General features: G+C 49.3%; 1 protein-coding gene across 2 annotated transcripts in view; it reads right to left on the reverse strand.

Annotated features, from left to right (window-relative positions):
* GRAMD1B (GRAM domain containing 1B) overlaps positions 1-26,245 on the reverse strand; it is a 173,324-nt gene that overhangs the window by 98,353 nt on the left and 48,726 nt on the right. Inside the window, exon 3 of one of the 2 annotated variants that reach the window (XM_068554600.1) lies at positions 17,657-17,691. The exons of the other annotated variant lie outside the window; for it this stretch is intronic. Within the exon in view, the coding sequence (XP_068410701.1) occupies positions 17,673-17,691 (19 nt within the window). The 3' untranslated portion in view covers positions 17,657-17,672. Of the gene's footprint in view, positions 1-17,656; positions 17,692-26,245 lie in introns of those variants that run through there. 2 annotated transcript variants of the gene reach the window in all.

The raw sequence follows: 26,245 nt of genomic DNA on the forward strand, positions 1-26,245 counted from the left end.
TTTGTTTTTTTTTTTAAACTCTCCTTTGCTTCACAACTATTAGTATGAATTTATTGAGGGCAAGCATTATCTCATTTAATCCTCACACACATGATGAAGCAGTTAACTATCGTTACTTTCCAGGTAATGCAGCAGAAAACTAGAGTGCAGTATCTTGATTTGTCTAATGCCAGCCAACAAGCTGCAAGCTTGGGATTTGAATGCAGGCACATCCAACTCCAAAATCCACTCTCAGTCATAATGTATGTTTATTAAAAAAAACTTCTCTATCAGACAAGCTGATTATAAGTGCTAAGATGCTCCCAGAACAAAAAGAATCCAGGTAACAGGTAAAAAAAGGAGACTAAATCAAGGCAGCTTCCTCTTTCTCTTACTGATGAGTTAGCTGGCTTGCGTGTCACTGTACATATGTGATGTGAGAAGCACCCTGAGCTTCCTCATTTAATATATTTTCCCTGTTTTATCTTCTCATAGAGGACAGTCTGTTTTGTATGGTTTGAAAAGTTCCCTGATCAGTAAATTGTCAGCACTGACATAATTCTACATTACTCTGTATATGATCAGGCAGGTGCATTAGACTCTCCTGCTTCTGCCTGACTCTGCAGTCTGGCTGGCTGCTCCCTGACATCCGTATTTCAGGAAGGGCAATAATTTAAAAAAAAAAACTAAATTCGGAAGACTTCCATTTCTGGCAATACGGCAGACTAGATATCATGGTAATCCTTCCTGTTAACAACAACTAAAAATGCTACATAAAATAAAATATTAACAAAGTGGGGGGGGGGGTGAAAGAAATTCTTTTAAAAAGCTTGATGAACTATCAAAACAGTATGGAATATTTAGAGGCACAAATGTAGTGAGGGCAGAACCCCAGAAAATCAAGGACCGCCTTGAGGATGCATTTTCTAGAAGGCATTTGCAGAAGCCGTGAAACTGGGCTTTGGTTTTTATGGCCTCACAAAGCACAGTGGAGAAGAGACGACTTCTCCAAAAGCCCACTAATGTGAAAGGTGTAAGGGGAGATCTGGTAAAGCAGGCCCTGCTGGCCACACCCTCACGCTAAGGGTGAACTTGAAAGACACAGTACAGCTGAGGATATAAAAGGAAAACTGTCTGTCTTCAACCTTGACAGTGAGTGAATGAAGAAGGAAGGAAAAACCATCTCCCCTGATAAGTCATGATTACAAACGGACCCTCACACAGATTGTTGCCTGAGGATTTCCTAAGCAAGTCACCAAAAACCATGTCCAGAAAGAAGACTGTAACCACAGTAAAATTAAGAACATCTGATCGTCAACATTGGTCACAGAAAAGACAAGATTTTTCTGGGAGAAGATATGTGTGACATATGTAACTGGAAAAGGAGTTGTTCACAGAGTTTATCTTTAAAATTTTACAAATCAATAAGAAAAAGTAACACAATTAGAAAAATAGACATGATTTGAACAAGCACTTTCAGAAGAGGAAATGATCAATAAATATATGAAAAGGTGCTCAACTTCATTAGTACTTAGGAAAATGCAAATTTAAACTTCAGTGAGATACCATCTCATACCCATCTAATTGGCAAAAATTAAAAAGTCTAACAATATCAAGGTTGGAAGGGAGCTAGTGCAGGTGTATATTGGTTTGATTCCCTAAGGAAACTATTTGGTACTATGTAGTCAGGTTGAAAAATGCGTCCCCTCACACCTAACGGTTCTACTCCACTGACTGAAGAAACTCACATCAGAAACTTCACACGGGGGACTTCCCTGGTGGCGCAGTGGTTAAGAATCTGCCTGCAAAGGCAGGGGACACGGGTTCGAGCCCTGGTCCGGGCATGTCACGGAGCAACTAAGCCCGTGAGCCACAAATACTGAGCCCGCGTGCCACAACTACTGAAGCCCGCGTGCCTAGAACCCGTGCTCCACAACAAGAGAAGCCACCGCAATGAGAAGCCCGCGCACCGCAACGAAGAGTGGCCCCCGCTCGCCGCAACTAGAGAAAGCCCGCACGCAGCAACGAAGACCTAATGCACCCAAAAATAAATAAATAAATAAATAAATAAATAAATAAATAAATAAATAAATAAATAAATAAATGTATTAAAAAAGAAACTTCACATGGTACTGGATGTAATAACATGGTTTGCAGAAACCAACCAAAACACTGGGGGGAAAAAATTTCTATCAATAACAGAAAGGAAAAATACCTGTTGTATTTTCTTAATGTGGGATGGTATGTAACAAGAGCATACAGAAAATGTATAAATTACTGTCACATGCAACAAGGTGGATGCATCTCAGAAATAATGTGAACGGAGGAAGCAAATCAATGAAGAATGCCTACAGTATGATTTTATATGTATTTTATGTATGTATATAGCTAAAGAACACATAAAATAGATAGATAGATAGATATTTTATATCCATATAGATACAGAATCTGTATAGATATTCTGTATCCTTAAAATGAAAAGTCAAGGGAATGACACACTCAGCATTCAGGGAGGTGGTCACACCTGGCGGGGGGGGCGGGGGGGGGGGGGAAGACAATGTGGTCAGCAGGACAGGTAAAAGGTACAGCTGTGTTCACCTGACACTAACCTTCTCCTATGGGTTTTTGTGAGCAGACCTGATGAAAGGGCAGGATGGTGGTGAGGGAAGGATTGACAATGACAATGTTTTGTGTTATCTGCATTTTCAAAAATCTAAGTTCAAAAAATTGATCTTCCCAGCCTCACAAACATTCACAAGTTGGTTGTGTTTACAAGGTGTGGTTCACAGAAGGTTGGTTTGTAACACTCTAAGCTTCTTGCTACAACGGTTCCTTCCAAACGGGTTTGGAATGAAGGCTGGAAAAAGTTCCTTTCTGATTTTAGCTGCTTTGACTTCCTCCTGGCCCCCAGGAGCCTGAAGGTCTCACTCACCCTGGTGCTGTTCCTTTCTTAGTCCAACAAAACCACGACTGGCCTTTCTTGCCTCACCCATGAGTAGGGGCCAGAATGGTGAGAGAGGTCTTTCAGCCAGAGCACACTGCTGGTGATGTGTAAGCAGACACCCAAGGCCCCCAGCCAAGGGACACCTAGCAGCTGTGAGCCCCCGGGAGGACTCAGCCCCTGTGACTCCCACCTCCCCACCAGCGGCTCTTTCCAGCACCAGACACCAGAAGCGCACGCTTCCTCATGACCTTGGGAAGTCACGGGGAGCGTATCTGGAGCAGAAAATAGATGGACAACGTGGTCCCTGAGGCTCGCCTTCTCTCTCGTTCTCGGATGTGTGCTGCCCTCCCTCTGCCCCTGCTCCTAAGGAGAGGAGGGCCGCAGTACCAGGGCAGAGCCGCATGCCTCCAGGAGCTGGCAAAACTGGGGCAGAGCAGTACTGCAGTCACACGTTGGGGAATCAAAGCTCCAAGCTCAGGCAGGGGAGTCGACAGGCGCCGAGAGTGTTATATTTAAGGAGCATTTTGGAGGTCAGGAAGCTAGCGAGATCAGCAGCGGGGGAGGGAGCAGCCTCCTGAACATTTCAACAACAAGCCTCCTCCTCGGGCTCCAGCCAGAATCTTCTTCCACGTTCCAACTGCAGCCAATAGAGGCTGTGGAGGGGAAGGCAGATGGCCAGAGCTGCGCCCATCAGGTGCTCCCCGCTACTTCCCTGTCCCCTCCTCCCCCGCCCCCACCCTCTGCCACTATTAGTCACTGGCTCTGGGGTGACGGCCCGGGCCGCAGGCACTGGCCTGGCCTTCTGGTCTGTTCACCTGTGCCAGCACCCAGCCCGGAGCCTCCTGAGCCTGCCCCACCCCTCCTGTCGCGGGACCTGCGCACAGCCCGCCCTCCAGCCCCACCGGGCCACCGCAGGGAGAGGCCAGGAGGGGCGGCACAGGCCACAGAGCCGCTGAGGTGGAGAGGCTTGTGGGGAAAGCAAGGCAGGCTCTGTTCACTTGAAGAATGCTTCCTTCTGCCTCTGTGACCCCACGGATTTGCTTAGGATACTGGACAGACTTACTTCCTCCATTCTTCTTTGCCTCTCCTTCACAATCTGCTAATCCAGAAGGTTCCTTTGGGCAACCAACAGGACGGACAAGGTCAAAGCCAAGCTCCAGTAGGCTTCATCCTGCCCCCAGGTGCTTCACCGACACGGTTGACTGGAGAGGGAGGCAGCCAGGAGGGAGGCAGCCAGGAGAGAGGCAGCCAGGGCTTCCACCGGGGGTCTGTCCGCTCGAGAGTTTAAGCTGGCCTCCCACACGCTGTGTCTGGGGTTCTCACAATAACCCAGTGAGGTGTTACTAAAGCACACTGTTTGGAAGAAGAAACTGATGCCCTGGGAGGCCTAGTTCTCATGCTACTCCCAGCCGTGAGATAAGGTGGGAGTTGGTGAGAAGAGCGAGAAAGCTACAAAGCAAAGCCCTACGCCCAGGAACAACAAAGCGCCCGCTCTCTCTAGCCCAGGCACCTCCCCCCTCAGCCAGGCCAGGAGGACTGCCTCCCCTGCCCACCTGGGTACAGATGCCCGCTGAGCTCTCCCTCCCTGCCTGCTGAAGCACTGCTGGACATCCCTTCTCCACGGAGACCCCCTGGCTTGATGCAAGGAGACAGGAGTGTCCCGGGCCCCACTCTCTGCGACAGTGGAAATCCCAAAGAGGACCCTCTCTCTCTACCCTACCATTCCCCCCTTCCCTTCCAAAATCACTGCCCGCTTCCCGAACGCCTCTGCCGGACTCAGGTCTCCTTCATTAGTGTGCCCTGGATCACGACCCCTCCTGCCAATAGACAGAAGGGCGGCCTCCGGACGTGAAGCCCTCCTGTCAGGAAAGACAGCACGCCTCGGAGAAACACCCCGCAGGAGAAGGGAATGCGGCCTGCTTTCACTCCTCACTCTAATTACGTTCGTCATAAAAGAAAACATGTCTCGTGCCAGATGGAAGAAACAAGGCAGATTTCTAATTACGCCCCCTGCTCCTCCTGGTTTATTCTCTAGAGGAATTCGGGGTGACTGATGGTGTCAGGGACCCCGGAGGGTGTTTATAAACTCAGCTTTTCTCAGGAAGGGAGCACCCATCTATCCACAGCCAGCTGCTTCCTGCTCCCCTCCCACCAAATGGAGATTTCTCTTTTCTCAACTAAGCTACATATGACAGTTACCATTAACAGACAGCTGAATCGAGTGTTAACTCATGTTCACAGTGGAAGTCTCCAGGCCAGGGACAAGACCAGAGTCTGTTGTTGGCAGAGAAGCTGTTTGCCGATAGGACAAGCCTAGAAAAGCCGCATTCTTAGCTGACAGGGGACTGACACCAGTCCCAGAGCTGCGCTCTGTGGTCTAGCACAAGGATTCTGAAACTAGACTTGAGTTCAAATCCGTACTGAACAAGCTGTGTGACCCTGAGCGACTTACTTCATTTCTCTACGCCTCGGCGCTATCTATAAAAAGGTGATGACAGCGGTCCATGAAGCTGTTAAGAGTCAATGACACAACACGTGACGTAGTATTGAGTAAGGGCTCAACACCTTTTCACCCTTGTTATGATTACTCCCAACCAGTGTCCACAGACCACCACTACCCACTGCAAGAACCAGAGGGCTCCATTTCTATGCTTCCTGGTCTACTTTTTCTCCTTTACCTAAACAAAGTTTCTCATTTTTCCTATTGTGTTGGCGATATGTTTGTATTTTTATTTTGTGATACTTCTGTCAGGTCAGTCAGCTACTTATTTATTTATTCAACAATAACTATACTTATCGAGTGCCTAATGTGTTCATGACCTAGGCAAACCAAGATGCTATTTCAATGATCCATCCAATATCGTCCTTGATCTCTAGAAGCTTATAATCTAAAAAGGAACACAAGGCATGGGCATTAAGTAGTTATATTAAATAATTCTCACATAAAGTTTAAAGCAATAAGTCCCATAAGAGAGACACAGCTAATCAGAAGGGCAGAGTACTTCTGTTTTCCAAAATGAAGATGGGTTTGTAATCATTATGCCAGTTTTTCAATCAACTGATGAGTAATGGTGAATGTTCTCAGCTACCCTATATTAAATCTGTGATAATCATTTCTCGATTAGTATGGTCTTAACTCAAAAGAGTTAGCCAGAAAAAGGATCCAATATTTGTCATCATCCTTTAAGGAGACCAGAACTTCCTATTTTCATGACAGGTGTCCAGAAATAGTGCCTTTGGAACATATTGCTACAATCGCTGCCAATAAACACAGGTTTATTTGGATGGAGTAGGCTGTATCTAATGGGGTGGATTTTGAAGTTTCATTTCCTCCATCAGGATATTTTCTCATCAGCACCATAAAGCTGCAAACGAAACGCTCAAAGATGTTTCAGGCCCCCATAGCCACGATATTCTCTTAATATCACAACAGACGTGAGACTGGCATAATCATGAGTAAATGTAAGAGCCCAGGTTCCAGAGCTACTCCGTAAATGCACCTGTGTCCTTCCATACTCAGCCACTGGCTACCGCTGCTGCTTCAGGGGCACCCAAGCGCTGGCGTGTACCATGATGAAGTTTTTACGTGGATCCACAGACAAGTGAGAAAAATAAGGGCAACGCGGTAAGTTTCTAAAAACTAAAGATACTGAATCTTTAATTTTTGATAATTCATCCTTTTAAATTTTGTGTTTAAATATTCTCTAAATACAGACAATGGGGGTGGTAGTTTTATATTTTAGTTCAGTTTAGTTCTGTTGTTACCTTTTATAGGTGAAATAAATATCTGGCAATTCTGTGTCAGTCCACCAACATTTTTCAATTTCTCTACAAAATCCACAAGTTCAGACTCTCCTATGAAGAAGCCCTTCTCAGTTCCAAGATCTCACATCCTACTATAAGGAGAGCCTCCGCCTCTTAACTGCTGTGATGGGAGATCTGAAAAGTTTCTCCTGTCAACTCGCTAGTCCTTGGGTGGCCATCTAGGTCACAGAGGTTCCTAATCTAGTCTTTCTTTTTTTTTTTTTTTTTTTTTTACTTGAGATATAATTGACATATAACATTATAGTAATTTTGGGAGTACAGCATAATGATGCCATATATGTACATACTGCAAAATGATCACCAAAATAAGTCTAGTTAACACCCATCCCCACATGATTACAATTTTTTTCTTATAATGACCTAATCTAGTCTTGACTGTTTGAACAATGCCTTGGAGATAAGACTGTGCCTCCCAAATATATATATGTGTACAACTATGACCACTCCCCTGACTTCAGATACAGATTCGCGATTGTTCCTGAACACCTTCACCTCGATGTCTCATGGGCACCTCAGAGCCAGCACGAGTAGATGAAACTCTGCATTGTCCCTCTACCTCTCCTCTGACCCTGACCTCCCGTGCCTATCCCAATAGATGGCACCACCCACTATGAAGCCACCCAGTCAGACACCTGGAATTCATCCTACATGCCTCCTCTCCCACCTCCCGCTTAATTAGGCACAAAGGCATGTCAATCCTAGCTCCCTACTTATGACTAGCGTTTGTCTCCTGCTCTCAGTTATTACCTGCCCTTCAATCCTCATCTTTAGGTTTGCAGTTGTACTTACCCTCTCCTACTTGTTTGTTCATTCACCAAATATTTATTGAGCATCTATCATACACCAAGTAATATGCCAGGTGCTAGGGGCTTTGTGGCTTAAAAAGCAAAACTGCACAATCCCTGCCCTTAGAAAGCTTATAGTCTAGTGGGGGGAAGACAAACATGTGAAAAATAAAGTGTCAGAGATGGCGCAAAATGAGGAAAATCTTAACAATCTGTCTACCTTGCAGTCTTGTAGTCAAAAGCAGACCTGAGGATATCTTAAAGTCCTTCGATTGTTCCCAGTATCTACATGGAACAGGCTGTCACAGGGTGTCAACTCCCGCTTCCTTCTCCAGTTTCACCAACTGCCTCCCATCTTCCACATGCGTCCCACGCTCCAATCAGGCCCAAGTACTTGCAGTGACCTGGGCTTTGCCACATGCATGCTGCCTCCCTCGTGTCCAGTGAACACCTACGATGTGCAGGCATTTTACCTAAGTTATCTCACTTAACCCTCACAACAATCCTGTAGGGTGGATGGTATCACCCTCATTTACAAAGGAAGAAACTGAGACTAGGAAAAGCCAGGATAACTCGCTCAGGTTCACTGAGCCAGAAAGCGGCAGTGCCAGCGTTTGAACCCAGACATGCCCAGCTCCAAATCATAACTAGATCACCTCTCTTGCCTCGTCCGCCCGATAAACTCCTACCCATGCTTCAAATCAAATGTCACTTCCTTAGAAAGCCCTTATGCCTGCCCAGGCAACATCAAATAGTTCTTCTGTGCTTCCCTGGTGACTCGAACTTCTATTACAACCCTTATTACCTTTGTGCCATCATAATTTGTTTACTCATCTGTCTTCCCCAAGAGCCCATGAGCAGCTAACTGCTCACAGGGATCGTGTGTTATTCATCAAAAACCTCCACATTGAATCTCTGCTGGCGTATAAGCGGCACTTAATAAACATTTGTTGAGTGAATGGATTAATGAATGCTTACCGACCTCTTTTCTCAAGGCTGAAATAGAAACTCTCAGGACACAATTTATCATCTACTTATCTTAACACAGTCATGTCAGGACATCAGATGGCCCCAGTCTGAAACTGCAACCTTAAAAAAAAAAAAAGAGAAGCGCCACAGCAATGCAATAATCCAGACTCCAGGAGATGAAGTCACACCTCCAAAAGCCCTCCTCCAGGAACTGAACACAGTCTAAATAGGCAGGGCTGTCATCAAGAGTGGCCACACCTCCAACCAAAACTATTTCATTTGGGGGTAACTGAACCCAATACACTGGGGGCTAAAGGGATCCAGGGAATAGGACCTCAGGTATTACAGGGGAAAGATAAGGTAAGGGGGATGCATTTACATGTATTTAGACTTTTAAAAATGATACCCACATCATCTTAAATCAGTTACCAGTGAGTCACGTTATGAATTTTTACTCCACGGTTCCTGCTCGCGCACGGCATTCTTCAATGTCAGTGTGTGAACCACAATGTATAGGTTTTCTTTGTACCTGGGTTGCAAAATGCAAACAGGCTCTTTATGGGAGCATCTTGATCAGTTAAAGAGTCTTGAACTTTTTTGAGTCATAAGCCCTCTGGAGATCTGATGAGAGCCATGGATACTCTTCCCAGAAAAATACAGAGATACAAAATTCTGCCTACAAGTGGTACAGGCTCATGGACCCTCTCCTCAAGTCCATCCAAGGACCTTAATGGTTCACGGGCCCAGACTGAAAACACTTGAACTAAACTCCCTCCAAAAGGTTTAGGTTAGAGAAGGTTAAAGAAAACGAATCCCAGGGCCAGTGTTAAATGTCGCCTGTTTCTATGACCAATCAGATTCACTCCTGTGGCCAAGGTCCTGATCGCAAATGCTAGCCTCAGGAATGGTCCAGCTCCAAGGTCTGATTCTTTGCCTGATTAGATAACCTGCAATCTGGGCGAAGGGATGGCAAGAGCCTGAGAAAAATGAAGCTGACTCTGTTTCTACCTCCATATGCAAACGGAAACATAAATGCACATCTCCAAACTAACTGCAGAATAACTCCCCGATGCCCCCAAAGCGCACCTTTCCCAGAGCAATCACCACCACCACCCCTGGAGGGCCAGCTGATTGATCCCAAACCACTTACAACTTTAAGAGCTAGAGGACTAGCAGGCTGGTAAGCCTGGCAAGAGATGACACTTGACATCACAGAGAGAAGAAGCATTACAGCCAGACAGCAAACTGCTTGCAGCAAACCGTTTTGGATCCAAACACAGCTGCAGATGCCTTGCTCCCATGGCTGCCACTGCATACGGCCAAGACGGGTACAGCACCTTGACCAGCCATGCTCAACGTGGCTACTCAAATGTTTGTGGAAGGAGGTGAAGAGAGAGGAAGGGTGGGGGGACTGAAGAGTGATGTGGTCCAGGAAACCAGGGAGGCCTGTTCTCATTTAGTTTTGCTCTCCCTAGCTCCTTTCTGCAAGGAAAAGGAAGTATTCGACAGACCTAAGCTGGTTAAAACAACATATGCATGTAATTCTTACCACTATACAGACTAGGCAATGAAAGCCCAGAGAGGTTAAGTAACTTGGATCAGATCACACAGCATGTGGGAGTGGGAGAAAGGGGCTGAGAATCCAGTTCTGCGATTCCCAGAGACGTGTCCTAACCACTTTAACACATTACTGCCCGCAGCACGGTTGCTGCTTGGACCTCCTACCTCATTCTCTCTTCCATACACACATGGGGTACTCAACCTGCTCCGGAAGTCTGAGCCTCGTCCAGTCTTCCATCTTTGAGAGAAAGGAGACCCTGCCATCTGGCCAGAGAGGAAGGCCCCCAAACCAAGCACTGAGATATTGTGGAAGGACCACAGGTCTCTCTCTCAGTACACAGGGGCTGCAGCTTACAAACTCAGCCTCCTTGGCTCCCCCATCCACCCTCAATGGCTCTAGCTCCTTGTTTGGAAAAATGCACAGGAAAACAAATTTCAAATTGCAAGCAGGAGTCAGGAGACATCAGAAACCTATCTCAGGGACGCCCTCTAGCGTGCCTACAGGGTGCGTGCGACACAGCACCCGGGCACCGTTCCCTAGAGGTGCCCAGACCCGCACTTCCATTGGGACATCAGATGAGCGGTGGGAGGGGACAGCAGCCGCATCTGCCACTCAGAGCCAAATCCCAAGGCCACCTCACCAATCCCAAGGCCAACATCTGCTGCAGGATGAGAGGCAGTCTCTGCTCTCAAGGCTGTCCAGCCCACACCGACCCCACCCATTCCTTATACAGCAGGCAGAGGGAAAAGAGAAGCAAACAGAGGGTGAAAGTGTGGAGATGGCAGAGATGGGTTAAGAGAGCACTGCAGTGTGGGGAGGAGGCAGAGGAAGAAGACAGAGAGGATAAGGGAGGGGGCGGCTGAAAAGAGACAGGATAAAGAGAAAGGAAAACCAAGGCAAAGCTAACGAGAAAGACAGACACACGGGTCAGCCCAGACAAAGCTACAGGTCACCGCCCCGCCTACCAGGCTTCCAGGCACACAGAGCTGAGGAGTGTGCCCAGGAGGGCCCGGCCTTCCTCCCCTCCCCTGAGGCCCTCATTCTCGCACCGCTTCCCTCCACTCTGACACAGCCCCGGGACGCTCCGGAGTGGTGGGCTGAGGGAGAGGAGGGGAGAGAAAAGTGAACCAAAGGCAGAACTTGCCAAGCGAAGCCACTTACGCACAGTGCGGCCGGCAGCATTTCCATCCTACCTTTGCTGTCGCCATATCAGCCGGCTCCATGATCGCGGCTTGGCCTAAGGAGCAGCGGTGCCATCCAGAGAGAAAAGGCAGAGTCACAAAGGTCCACCCGGAAAGAACCAACCACCCCTCTGGAAGACTGGGGAAAATGAGACACCTATTTCTAAGCTTTGGCCCCAGGACCTCCTCTGCTGTGGGGGAGAGAGCAAAGGGCCTCGGAGTCCCCAGCGAGTCAGGGGCCTGCCTGTGTTCCCACAGATGCCCACATCAGGCTGAGTCAGGGGGCGTCTCCCCTTGCCTGGTACTTCTTCCCAGGAGGCAAGTGCGGGTCTCGCCAGGGCTCCCCCTGCTGGGGGAGAGCGCACAGAGGTGGAGGCCCTGCCCTCCCATCACCGGGCCAACTGGTACCCACCGGTCAGAGAGAGGGGAGCTTGTGGGAAGGGGCCGGCTGGCGGGTGCTGAGCAAGTGCTGGGGGGAGCAGGAGGGGAGAAGGCTAGGGGTCGGTGCGGAGGCGGGTGTGAGAACCTCAAGAAGAAGGTACAGGCGCTCAGACGGAAGCAGAAGGTGCTGGGCAAGGAGGTGCCGGAGCCACAAAGCCAGAGCCCGCCAGGCAAGGCCGAGAACGCAGAGAGAGAGGAATGCGCCCGGTGAAGCCACTCACCTTGCAATAACATTCAGACTGACTGAGGCCTACACAGGAGCCAGAGCGGGCGGTTCACACCCCCCCACTCCACTCCCAGAGACTCACAGCCTCTGTCTAAAGGTACATGAGAGCAGCCGGCAGCCCGGCTGGATCTGCAGAGGCCCCTGGCTCTCTCGGAGCAGCCTGATTGGAGGAGCAGGATGACTTCATCCGGCCCCATTCATCACTCTAGGTTTCCTGCCCAGCAGGGACAGGCCGCTCTGTTGCAGTGACTGCCGCTTCCTCTGTGGCCCATTCTACTCGTCGGCCTGCGAGAGGCTGTGGCGGTCGGGGGCGGCCCGGGACAGGGGTCAGAGCACGTCGGGCCCTAGCAGAAGGCGGGAACAGCCTGCTCACATTTCTAGGGAAGTGCAGAACCTCTACTTAAAGCACAGCGCACACATCCATTCCTCCGTGCGTCTGCCAGTACCAGCGCCAGCAAGAACGCGAAAGAGCAACTCCCCTCCTTGAAACCAGCAAGGAAACAGGGTTGTGTGCTCTGGTGGACCACCAGTCTTCCTGTCAAAGAGTTCAATCAAACACATTCGAATCTTTAGATATTTCTCCCAATCACTGAGAACAACCTATGGACAGGCAGGTCGATATCCTCGGGCATCCCTAAGTACCTCCTTCCATCAGTTCTCCCTGTCAGCTCTCCTAACGTGCTAACCTGGGCTTGCTGTTAAGGATATGCATTCCTTCAAGCCCATGATTTCAGACCCACAAAAAGTTGCAGGTGGATGAGACCTTAAAGCTTCGGCTCCTTTTTACAGAGAAGGAAACCAAGGCCCAGCAAAAAGCAAAAGGGTCAAAGGAAGGTCTCCCAGCACTTGTTCCCCAATTCCACATAGATTTTCCCTCAGAGATGGTGAGCTCCTGAGAGAACTGATGCCCTCATTTCCCCCCTACCTTCTGATCCCCACCCGTCTCCAATCCAGCTCCCAGAGCACAGAAAACCCAGCAAAGCAAGGGTTAAAGGGAGAGATTAAAATATAAGGGAATAAAAAAAGACGGCAGTGACCGTGAAGTCTCATCCACTACCGCCTGCACTGGCCCTCATTCTTCCTACTACCTGCTTCTGTTCAAGCCTGACTTCACACTGAATCCATGCAGTCAGGTAACCAGCACACCAAGGAAAGAGTTTTCCAAAAGAATGACGACATCAACAATTCTACCAGTTTATTTTGCCAGCGTCCTAGGGTCTGGCAGGAACAATAATAGTAGCAACTCCCATTGGTACAGGGCTCCATAATTTACATGTTTTCAAATCCATTACCTCATTTGATACTCACAGGCATCCACTGAGGTAAGTATTGTTTCCCCCATTTCACAGATAATGAAACTGAGATTCAGAGACGTGAAGGGACTTGCCCAAAGGTCACACAGACAGCACAGCAGAGCTGGGACTCAAACCCATGTTCACTGACTCCAAATCCCCTTCAACTAAATGTCATGCTATCAAATTTCCCACCCCTCAATCTGCCCCCAACTCCGGCTCCCCATGACTATAGACTAAAAGAACATAAAACCTCAATGAATTTACAATTTCCCTCTGGCACCCCCTTTTTGTGGAAGATGGCAAATTAGAAAATACACCATCAAACACTAGGAGAAAAAAAACCTTAGGCCTGCCTAGAGGTTACTGTATACATTTAGCAAATCTCCCGTGTCCGATGGAAACTGCTCTTAAAAAGAATCACCAAAGATTCATTCATGATCGCTTTATTTAAGCAGAAAAGTGGACCAAGACACCTGACCAAATTGGTCAACTATCAAGATTGAAATTAAGGAGGAAAAAAAAGATGCGTAACCTGGTTCCTGGAGGTACGTTATTTTCCAGCCATCATAAACACCGAATGTACCACTTCCCCCTTCCCTTTCCCATCTTAACTCTATCAGCCAAGGGCCGCCAAGTTCCATAAACCTAGATGAAAAAGGACGAGGATGAGAGTAACAGAAAATCATTTAGGCCCATGGATCGTTTTTCATTAACTCATTGCCTGGTTTCTATAAGCCCTAGACTGTGGTCACAGATACAGTCAACCTGAAGTGGGTAAGAGGCTTTGCTAGTACCGCAGTGGCAATATTCCATCCTACGCCCACAAAAATAACAAAGGTGTAGGGCCGTGCCAGACCCGCACGTGTCAGCTCTGCTCAGAGGCCCGGCATGTGCCTTCTGGCTATCGCTGTGGCCTTCAGTCCTCTCTGTGCCTGGGCTGACAGTCAAATGTACAAACAGATGGAGGGCAGAAGGCTAGCACCCACGAACGGGGACGTTCTGCTTCATCAGATCCACACAGAGATCGGACCCACGTTAATGGGACTCCACCCAGTCTCCCAAATGACCAAACACATTCACCTACTCAGTTCTTCAAGGCATGCAGCTGTCACACAGCCCTGATGGGGACGCGGAGGACGGCATTTAGAAGACCTGCTCCGCCAGAAGCGTCCATGTCTATTTTACAAAGCAGTGTGTACGTCCTGAACTCAAAGCAGCACAGAGAGCGCTATTAGCTAGAGAACAGACAGCCTAGAAGATGGGGCGGGGCGGGAGGTGGGGGACGGTGCTAAGCTTTAATGAGAAGGAAGAGGAGGACTACGTCCCAACTCCAGGAAGAAAGACGGGAAAGAGAATGACACTGAAGGAGAAAAGGAAAGGAAAGCTAATGCAGGGTATCTAAGTAGCCATCGAATCTGCACCTCTGCTACTTCCCAGCAAGAAACTGATCTAGATGATTCCTCACAGGATAGATCACTCCTCTATTCCATGCATTTGCCTTCTGAACTAGAGACCAGAAGCTCTCTCTTCTACAACTGCTATAATCTCCTTCCATTTTGCCTAACATTTAGTGAAAAGACAGACAGACAGACAGGCAGGCAGGCAGGCAGGCAGGCAGAGAAAGGGTGGGGGGGTGGGGCGGGGGGAGCCCCTTTATAACATCATCATACCATTTTCTCTCCAGGGCAATTATTTGTACTAATTACTTTACCCTACGTATTATATTCTAACTCCTTAATCACTGTACTTAGGTATAAAGTTAAGAAAGTGGGGGGGGGGGGGGAAACCCCAGATGCTTGAAAAGAGGCTAGAGTGACTATGGGCTGGGGCCAGTCAAGCTGTGGTGGGGAGTCCGGGCACCCAGTGCCCGGAGGACAGCGCAGAGGCTGACGCTGCACCTTTAGGAAGCCCTTCCTCTGGCAGCTACGGGTGGGAAGCGCTGCCAGGAAAGCAGGCAAGGCTGTTTCAAAGCCTGGTCGGATCAGCCTTGCCTGCTGCACTGTGGCGTGTGCGTCTCTCTGAGTGAGGGGCAGTGGGATGGCCTCACCTGCACTGCTTATAAAATGTGCAGCCCGGTCACCCTGCCCGTCCTGAGACCACAAACACAGATCGGGTGCCTTTTTGCCAAAAAAGGTGAAATCCCTTCTCTCTAGAGTCTGACTGATGCCTGTAAACTGAAAAGGCAGTGATGAAGCAGGGAGAGTCTCCCAGCACGACAGACCTTGAGAGGTCACTTGATGTCTTCTCTCCCCGAACACAGAAAACGGCAGTTTCTTTTGAGAGGAGAGACAGAAAAAGAAAGAGGGAGGCAGGGTGAAAGTGAACAGGGGCAGAGTGTGTGAGTTCCCACGATCCTGACCGTGTGACTGTGCGTGTCTGAGGGGTTGGAAGGTGCCGTCTCCTCTCTTGTGCTTGTTGACCATCAACTCTTCAGAGGCAGTCGATCCTGGTGGAGAGCCTGCCTCTCAAGTCATCCTGCTTAGGTCTGAATTCTGACTCAACTACGCACCGCCTGTGTAACCTTGGGCATGTTACTTGGCCTCTCTGTGCCCCCATTTCCTCATCTGTACGACAGGGGATGCTATTCCTCAACTCATCGGCGTCTATGAGGATTAAATGTGATAAAATACGGAAAGGGCTTAGAATTGTGTCTGGCACACAGTAAATACTACTTAAACATTGAGCTTTTTTTTTTTTTTAATTCAGTGGTTCACCTCCTGTCTTTCCTCATCCATGTGACCTCTCCCCCCAGAGCATGAAATTTTAAGACCCCGTTGATGACGGTAGAGGTAGACTGGACAGAAAACAAACCCACCTGCTTTTTTCAGGTGAATAAAGGCGTTAGAACAGTGGGGTGAGAGCGTCCTTATAACAATGCAAAGGCAGAAAAGGAATCAGGGAAAGACCAAGGGGAGACACTTGCAGGTAATGCTGAAGGGTAGTGGACACTGTGGGGGCATGTAGGGGAGTTTTGGGGGAAAAAGCCATCAGAGAACGATGAAAGAGTCCAAATGAAAATAAGAAGGGAAAGAAAGATGCACAAAGAAAATCAGGGAACTGATCAAGTTGGAAGTGGGAGGAGAAAGGAGACCAGGCAATTACAAACTCAAAGTGGAAATTTCCATGACAGCGTTTGACCGAAGCATCTGAGAGGAGCTGTGGCTGGAGAGAAACAGCCAAGCACAAGGGAAACTAGGGAGACGGCAGCTAACCCTGCAGGTTCAAGTCCGACTTGGTCTCACACAGCTGAACTGCCCTCTGGTGATGTCAGGTCGGGGAGGGCTGGGGTGCAGGAGCTTCTGACGAGTCAGGGCAAGGAGAGAAGGAGATTCAGGTTCTAGGTGGAAAGGAAAAAGCCAGGGGCCAGTCACCTCCAGGAATGCACCCTCTGCTGGCCGGAAGGGACAGTGTCAGGCCGCCCGCCTCCCCCCATTGGCGCCCCTAGGGAAGCCCACAGCTCAGGCCAGACTCGGAGGTCTCTGCCTCGGTTCACACTGTAGCTCCTCAGGGGAAACCCACCTCCCCCAGCCGCCAGCGCTTCCTGGGACCTCACAAGCAACAGGAATATCAGTGATAGCGCCTGGACATCAGCCTCTAGAACTGGACAGGGCAGTGCTGCATAGTGCTTAAAACCTAGAGTCAGATTACCTGGGTTCCAATTCCAGCCCATCATTTAGCAGCTGTGTGCTCTTATGCAAGTTACGACACCTCTCTAAGCCTCAGTTTTCTTGCCTATAAAATGGAGGCAATAGTTATACTACTGGATAGGAAAATGGGGAAATTTAAACAAGAGCACAGTGACTGACACATAATAGGCACATTCAACAAATGTTAACTAAAATAATGTCGCCTTTATGATTACTATCTTAAGGGTACTCAGGGGGCTGGGAACAATGGGAACTCTCTGAGTTCCCCCAAACCTCCGAGCCATCTGCACTTGGCGCCAATGCAAAGCTGGCACTGGTCTGGTTACACAACTCCTGCCCTCCCCCCGCCCCAGTCACACCACCTCCAGCCAGCAGCTGGTCCCTGAACTAGACTTCCACATGACAGATTTGTGCAAGTGCTTCAAAAATGGAAAGGCTCATAAATGCCTAAGGTGGATAATCCTCCCACGCCCTGCCCTGGAGGTTTACTCCCATGCCTGTACCAATTTTCACAAAAGACCTACAGCCGGGGCGGCAGAGGATGTCAGAGACTTTCGCATCGGGGTCAGGGTGAGAACAGATGAGAAGCCACAGGATTAACTGAGCAGGGGGTCAGCAGGGAGGGGAGCGCGGAGAAAGCCAATCACACTGCCTGACCTTTTTACGGTACATGGTAAACGGGAGCCACACACGTTTCCATTGTACAACCAAAGACTCTACTGCAGACGGAGGCGGGCACTGGTGGAAGAGCCGGTGCGGGAGAGGTGGGGACCGTCTGAATGCCACTGGGACATCAATGGACGCTGGACTCGGGACCCGCTAGTGACTACTGTTGAAACTGAGAGAAAAACAAGATAAGGTGACAGACAGAGGTCACAGACCCCTGGGCAGTCCAGTGAGCGGCAGCAGCCTTGGGGGGCGGGGCTGGGAGCTGTAGGGGCGCTGTTGAGAAGTGTTTCACTCCCCCGTTGTTCTTCTCTGCAGCTGCCAGACCAGGCGCGTGGGAGAGGTAAGGGGGAAGCTGGGGGGAAATCTCCAAGTGTCCTCCTCTGGGTCCCAGGTTTCTCCCAGAGGACTGGGAACGAAGTTGAAAGATGCAGATATAGATCTGCACCAATTCCTGGGCCAGGGGCTGGGGAGGAGATGCGAGCCGGCAGCACACGAGGGCAAACATGGAGGGGAATGCTTCCAGAGCCTACCACCCTCTCCAGACTGTCCTCAGCTTGTCTTCTGAAGGTCACTGGCTCCAATGTATCCTTGGAGCTGCCACTGCAGCGCTTACATCCAGAAAACAAACAGACCATGAAGCTATGGAAGCTCGTGGGGTGGGAAAGAAAAGAATGACCAAGGAACATGCTACTTAAATGTCCAAGGAAGAACTCATGGGTCCCAGAGGAATCTGAGCAGAGGGTCTGAGAAGAACATACAAACCCGTTTGCACAGCAACGCCAACCAGCAATTCTTCCTCTGTACTGGCAGTTCCCTTCCCCCCCAGTGTCCTCTCTTCCTATGAGGTGGGAGCTGTCCTGCCAGGCAGACACCCCTGCCCTCCACAACTGAAGAAGTGGAGTCCAGGCCACTCCCTTAGCCTTCTCTGCCTGCTGACTCACGGCTGATCTCATTACTGAGGGATCAGATGACCACTCCCTCCTCTCCCGGCAAAGCCACCACCAGCAGGGGGTGCTGGCGAGCCCAGAGGGAAGGGGAATTTTTGCAGGTCCTGCAGATGCCTGCAGGGGCTTCACCTGGTACCTGCAGACAGGTAAGAGTAACAATGGCTCTGTTCTGCAGTTTAGGCATAACAGTGAAACCGAAAGAAAGTTTCAGAAAGAGATACTGTCAAACAAAGAGGTGCACTGGAACTTTTGTACATATAAAATCCTAAGGCACTTCTCAAAATGAACAAGGCATAGGAAACATACGCAAAAAAGATTAAAAAAGAAAAAACCTATTTGGCCTTCAGGCACATTTAACTGCATCATTCAGAATCACTGGGGTCTATCCTCTCCCTGTTTGTTTCCTGTTCTGTCTGGTTTTGAAGCTTTCTGAGAGATAATCTTCATTAATAGACTGGCTCATACACCTCCACATCTGGAGCTTCAATTCTAGCAAGCTGGTAAAGATAGACCCATCAGATATAAGGAAAAGCAGAAGGTCCCGCACTGGATCCCCACATGTATCCTTTCTCAACGGGAAGTCCTAAAGCACTGCAAATAAAAACTTGAGCTCTGGAGTCAAATCTCAGCTCTGCCACATTACAAGGAAAGGCAATGGACTCTGCCTTATCTAGAAAATGGGTAGAGTAGTAACTTCCCTTCCTGGGTCGCTAATATGATAAAATAAGAACAGCACATGAAAAGCACAGCATCGAGCACAGAATAAGCTCTCAAAATAGAAGCTATTCTTAGTAATAACAAATAATACCTCAGAACTGATATTGTGCCCACAAACTAAGTACACAGACATTCTGTGTTGTCTTGCGTTTGCTCTTCTCATTTGTAGATTTGCAGTAGTTTCTTATAATTATAGATTTCTTTACTGAAAAAGACCCCAATTAATTTCCTTAGTCAATTTCCCATTATGGAAGTTATTCATAGAGAGGCAGAAAACCACCTGACATAGATAGTGAAGAAGAAATTCATCAATTAGGAAGGAGTAGAGAGTGTTTGGCCCCTTAAGTTCCTTCTTAAGGGCTCCTTCTGTAGATCTCTGTTCTGTACCCTTATTTACAAGGACAACTGATGTAAACTCTCAGCCAGAAGCGAACCCACCCGTTCTTTAAGATGCCAGGAAAAGGAAACACGGATAATAGTTGTTTCACTTCCAGAGGGAAAGGAGTTGAGCAGGTGAAATTGTCCACTTTGTGGAGCCCAAAGCAAGTCTAAGGCATGGAGCCAAACTAATAAACTAAGAGTTTCTAAAGTCCAACCCCGAATTCTACTTACGAACTCACCCACCACGCTCACACAAAGAATGACCAGGGGAACTTCTGTGTTTATGTATGGGCGGGCGGGGGATACTCGGACTGCCTCCACTCCCTCAGCCCCTTTCCTGCAGCCCGGAGGAGGAGGACCGTTTTGAACCAGGGTTGCAATGGGTTTCTCTGCATCTCAGTGGAAGAGTTGCCCCTTCGGATTAAGGAGGACTGGCAAAGAGAGGGAGGGAGCCCAGCAGTTAACTGCTTGTGGCTCCTCTGCCTGAGGATAAGAAGAAAAGAGGTACTGAGCAACCTGAAAAGTGATGACAGATAAGATGAAACAATTAACTACACAGCCCAACCCACCCACCTTTCTCCTTACTGCACAATGGTGATTCTTGGGCTGTGCAGAAGCTAAGGGAAAAACAGAAGCCACGCACTGACACCAGCAGCCCAGGCTGGGTAAAAAGGCACCGAGGGTCTGCCAGAGGTTCCCTAGAACTGATGTCACAAGCCAGGATTGGGACAGCTAGGCTCTCCCTGGCCCAGGCCTATTAAATTGGGCGCTTGATACCAGCTAGAAGGTTTCAGCCTACAAAGTGTGTTTCCCAAACACCACCGACATGGAAATCACTTGGGGTATGTGTTATCTGTGCAAATTCCTAGAGGCTCAGAATCAGAGAGAGGGGCCCAGAAATGTGCATGCTGAACTAGTTCTGCAAGTGATTCTGACACCCGTTAAAAGGTTGAGGACCACTGCCTTAGAACCTTGGTCTCCCAAGCTGGCTGCCCATTATCAAGGGGGTATGAACACTTACTCATGCAGTGCAGGAAGAAAATATTAGAACTTTTATTTATACTTCTTTTTAGCTCATCCTTTAAAAATGTCTACTTAATTATATAATATACAAAATACTTCATACAGTAGTGCACGCATACAACTTACGTAATTACATTTACACGTGACATTGGTGGTACCGCTCAAAAAATGTTTACTGATGGGGATATGCAACCAAGCTGGAGTATCAACTTCTGGTACAACGATTGCTTCAAAGCAAGGAGTGGCCTCTGTAAATACCTGCTCTGAGCTTACATTATTCCTCAGTGACCAGTTAAGAAGAGAACCCAGGGTTTTGGGCCTCCGACTGCATCTCAGCCCTGGTGTAAGAGGGAGGAAAGAATGCAGTGCAGAGCAGAGCAAGCCTGCGGGCGGAGTCCGGGCCTGAGCCCCGAGCTGTCACCCACTCAAATTCCTTCTTCACCCTGGCTGGTAGGAGGATACTATTTCTCCCAGTAGGAAGTGGAGACGCTGGGGAACGAAATTTACCATCCATCCTGCCAGTTGCCCCAGTCTAAATCCCAACTATGGCATCCGCAGAGAGAGAGTGGTTTGCTGAGCTATAATTAATAACCCCGCTTTCTCAGGCAGAAAGGGAGAAATGCTGGAGTAGGAGAAACGCAGAGCAGGTGATGGTTACACCTGCAGACAGTTCTGCTGCAGCAACAGAAGCAGCCGGAGCCAAGCTACAAACTGAGAACTCGGGCAGAAGGGGAAGGCAGAAGCGCCCTGCCCCCCAAAGTCAGAGCTTGGCCCAGACCTAAAATAAGTTCTCCTCTACTATCCAAACGCCTATGTGCTGTCTGCCACAAGACCGCACCATCCTCTAAGCACACGTGTATGTGAATCGGAAAAAGGGGCACACAGATCAAACCATTTCCAGGACCATGAAACTGTCACAACGGTTAATAGATGCGTTAGGGCTACAGCGGCCCTCCTTCTGGGCCATAGTCACAGAATCCCATGATCATAGGACATTAGAGCTAGCAAAGCCTTAGACACATATTCATGGAACAGATATTTACTGAGCACCTACCATGCGTCAGGCTCCGTGCTGAGTGCTGGGTACACACTAGCAAATAAAACAAAGGCGGTCCCTGCTCTCAAGGAGTTGAGGACGAGCGGGGGAGACAGACAACAACCAAGTCAACAAATAAATACAATTATGACACCATTCGTGCTAAGACGGAAAGGAAGCTGGGGGGGCAGTGAGGACCGGAGTTGATGTGACTGGCCTTCCCGGGCGACTGAGGAGTCATCAAACGTCACCTCTCCTGGACTCACTCAAACCAAATCTCCAACTACGGTTCTCTGAGAACTTACCTTCCACTCACCTGCCAGGCGTGGCCCGAGCCAACAGTTTGCCGACAGTAACTCTAACAGAAGCTACCATTTACTGTGCGTCAGACACAGTGCCAAGTGTTTTTCCCCTTTTTCCTCATTTTGATCCCCCCAACCTCCACAAAGTAGGTACAATTATCTCCATTTTCAAAGAAGGAAGCAGGCTCGGAGAGAATAAAACGCTGTGAAAGCACCACAGCCCACAGCCAGTAAGTGGTAGAGCCAGGATTTAACCTGAGGTCATTCCTTCACCTTCAAAGCAGGGTCCTGAGCCCCACGTGACCACTGCACAGAGATTCCTGTCCCTGACGCCAGCACCGCAGGATCAGAGCCTCTCCGGTGCTGCCATGCCCTGCTGGGGGCCGGCTGCAGGGCCACAGCGCGGGGTAGTCGGTGGGGCCCGAGGAGCCACCTCCTAAGGGTGCGGACTGGGCTTGTGTTCCCCACCCTCACCCTCCGCCTGAGAGCGCCCTGGGGAGAGAACCCTCGTCAACGACGGCTGCATGCTCGTGGGCGTGTGCGCGTGTGAGAGAATCGCGATCGTCACCGACCACCTCGAGCCCCTACCTACCTTCGCGATCCACTGAGCCTCTCACTGCCTTTCTTCCTCCTGTCCTCCCCTCACCCCAGCTGTCCCATCTGTCCTTTTCCTCACTGCTGCTTCTCTTCAAAACAAAACAAAACTGCCCGTAAGTTTATGTGCACCTCTCTCTCCAATGCCTGCCAGCCCCTGAATTTAACTCTGATCCTAGAGGTTGCAACCTCCTTCTCCTCCAGAAAACCCCCTCCCCTCTGCCTGTCACAAAGGCCAAGGCACAGCGTGTCTGGCAAGGAAACACCACCCCACGATTCTGCCAGGTTCCGGGCCCACATTAGGGAAAAGAGCCCCACACCTGGTTTATGCCCAGATGTCCCTGGCAGCTGCTCAAGCAAAGTCCCAAATGAATGGATATGAGATGTGAACACACAAAGGCAACATCCCCAAAGGTCCCTATCCATAGGTCCCTATCACTGGAAGGGAATTAACACCCACAAAGATACCAGAGAACCCTAAACCAGGCAGAGCACACCATTCTCTTCAGCACCTTTCTCTTGGGACCTCCAAGTTCTTTACCAACTGAAGTAACCTACCATCAGAGAGGAAAAGAGTGCCCCCTGGTATGAAGAATCCAGAGAGCCAAGGAAGCTCCTTGGAGACGACTCGGCGAGGCCCAGTCAAGCACGCCATCCACTGAGGAGCAAGCAGCCTCATTCACTGCCCTCCCCACCCCCGCTTCCCCTTTACCTTCAGCCTCTGGCAACAAGCACTCTCTCTCTTGGGGGCCTGTCACTAGCAAGGAACTGCAATATCCCCAAACGTGGGAGACACCCCAAAGCACTCCCACCTCCGTGAACAGCCCCGGCTCATCCCAAACCAGCCAAGGGCCAAGTCCTCGTGCCCTGATCTCCAGGGCCCCCTGCCACCTACTTGGCTCGTAGAAAGGACAGCTTCTTCCTCAGGGAGGAGACATGGTGATGGCAGGCCTGCTTCACAGCTGTGCTGCAAGAGACCGTCGGGGAGCGCAGGTTGTGGACCATGCTGGGCTCACGGGGGGGCCTGCCACATGGCCGCAGGGACCTGGGGGGCCGGAGGCACCCTCTGGGGCTGCTGGCCGGGCAGCTCCTTCAGCTGTCGACCTGGCCCCTGCACCTGAGCTCTCCCTGCCCTAGTGTTCCCACAGAACACAGGCGGGTGGAGGGCCCGGCCTCAGGCTCCGTGCTCCGGGGATGCCCCCTGCCTGCGACCCGGGCTCCGCACAGAGCCCTCCCCCATCCTCCCGCATCTGGCCACGGGCTCTGGGCATTCAGTCTCCTCTCCTCCTTTGTCCTCAGACAGGGAGGATGGAGCTGTACCTGCATGTGATGTCAGCTGCTGGAAGGAGGGGAGGGCCACGGGCACTGCTCCCAGAGGGTTTGCTACTCCTGGCTCCTTCCTCCTGGTGAGGGAGCTGACCCGAGCCATCACCTCAGTGTCCACGGGGCCACGGGGAATTTGGCGGCCAGTCAGGTAGACGGGACTAGAGTGCCCTGGAAATATGCGACTTGGGGACAATTTCTGGGACAGAATTGAAAACATCTTTCCTTCTAGTAGGAAGCTATCTATTCCAGTGGCCAGACCTGAGTTGGAAGGAGTGGGTCTGCTTTCTGGCCTTGCTCCAACTCCGGGGGTTCAGATTCCATTGCCTTGGTTTCTGCGTTTGTTCGTTCATAAATTCCACACACATCTGCTGCTGAGCACTTATTCTGTGCCTGATATAAGAGATACAGTTTCTGTTCTCCAGGGTTTCATGGGCTAGTGGGGAGATGGATAAGTAAACCAAAGAGTGCACAGCACGGGGCAAGTGTCCGGCAGAATTAACCACAGCCCGCTACTACACCTAGAAAATAGACGCGATGAAACTTAAACTTGCCTTCCCTACCTTATCTGGGAGAAATGAGGGTGCGTTCCAGTAAGACATGTAAGACGTGAACGTCTTTTGAGCTAGTCAGAGAAGAGGTGATAACAAGAAATCCCCCAATTAATGACGCCCCAGCCTCATACTGCTCCCGTTCACCTTCCTTGATCTTCGGAGATGATCCTTTTTCCTATTACACAGAGAAAACAGGTGCTGCTGCGATTAACCTCCTCACTGTCCTACCACATCACCTGTGAACGCACCTGCACTCACATCCACTATTCTCTCCTATTCAAGGCTAATCCGTTCACCTGTGATCTAGGTCCAGCTTTTCTTGCCTCCTCCAAACCCGTTTCCTTATCTTTCAGCAGAGGCACTCCCCAGCAGGGCAGGAGGGAATCCCAGGACCAACTCTGGAGACCTCCCTTTTCTCTTACACCCTTCGTCTGGTGCATCACCACGTTGTGGGCATTGTATCCCCAACATGTGTCTGGAATTCATCTACTTTTTTTTTTTTTTTTAAGTCCAAGCTACCAATACTCAGTCCTTTGCCTGGACTATTTGTAACAGCCTCCCAACTGCCCCAGCTGATCCTCTGCATCCTTTCTCCGAGTTGCAATCTTTACAGAATGCAAATCTGACCCTGTCCGCTCCCTTCTGAAGACTTCCAATGAAAACTAAAAATTAAAAAAAAATAAAAAATAAAGACTTCCAGTGACTTCCTAGTGCTCTGAGCATAAAGACTCAAGTCCTGGGCTTCCCTGGTGGCGCAGTGGTTGAGAGTCTGCCTGCCAATGCAGGGGATACGGGTTCGCGCCCTGGTCTGGGAGGATCCCATATGCCGTGGAGCAACTGGGTCCGTGAGCCACAACTACTGAGCCTACGCCCTGCAACAAGAGAGGCTGCGATGGTGAAAGGCCCGCGCACCGCGATGAAGAGTGGCCCCGCTTGCCGCAACTAGAGAAAGCCCTCGCACAGAAACGAAGACCCAACACAGCCAAAAATAAGTAAATAAATAAAATGCTGGCTTAACTCCTAGAGAGTTTCATTAAAAAAAAAAAAAAAAAAGACTCAAGTCCTTGTTGTGGCCAACCAAGCTCCTCTCATCTTACCTCATCTCATCTGTCTCGTCTCACTGCTTCCCTCCCATCTCAGGCTCATCCTTCTGGCCTTAGATCAACCACCATGCTCTCATCCGACCCCCACTTCAGTCCAGGCCCAATTTATTTGATACACTCCCTCATGGCACCATGTTCCCATCCTTCAGTACACACATCCGAGTTTGTATTTTCTTTGTTATACACTCAGTTATGTTAACACTGTCTCCTCAACAAGACTGGGAACTTGATGAGTAGAGCACATAGTACATAACTGATAAGTGTTCATTGAGTGAATGAATGAATGATGTCCTCTTTAAAATTCTCATCCCTGACCTACCGGTTTCTACTTGAGATTAAAAATGTGCTGTGTCTCCCTATATTAAAATAAACATTCTCCCCAAACACCCTTACGTACCATCTCTATTTCTCTTCTTCCCAAGCAAATGTCTAGAATGAATTCCCCATGTTCAGACTCTCCTTCCTCCCCTCATATATTCTCTTCTAAAACTGCTCTATGGTTATCAATGACCTCCTAATTACCACTGCAGAAGATCCTTTTTAGTTCTTACCTATCTCTACCCTCTTTGTCTCTTCTTCCTTGCTTCTACGATATTTCTGTCCCCTAGTTCTCTTAGCTTCAGTGGGCAATCTTTTGCAAATTCCTCCTTCCCTTATCTTCTGCTTAAACTCTGCTCATTCTAAGACTCTTGGCCTCAACTATATTCTCATTTCCAAACAAGAAGTTTTAGTCCTGTCTCCTG

The sequence above is a fragment of the Eschrichtius robustus genome, chromosome 11 (genome assembly GCF_028021215.1).
Source record: "Eschrichtius robustus isolate mEscRob2 chromosome 11, mEscRob2.pri, whole genome shotgun sequence".
In the NCBI taxonomy this organism is placed as follows: Eukaryota; Metazoa; Chordata; class Mammalia; order Artiodactyla; family Eschrichtiidae; genus Eschrichtius; species Eschrichtius robustus.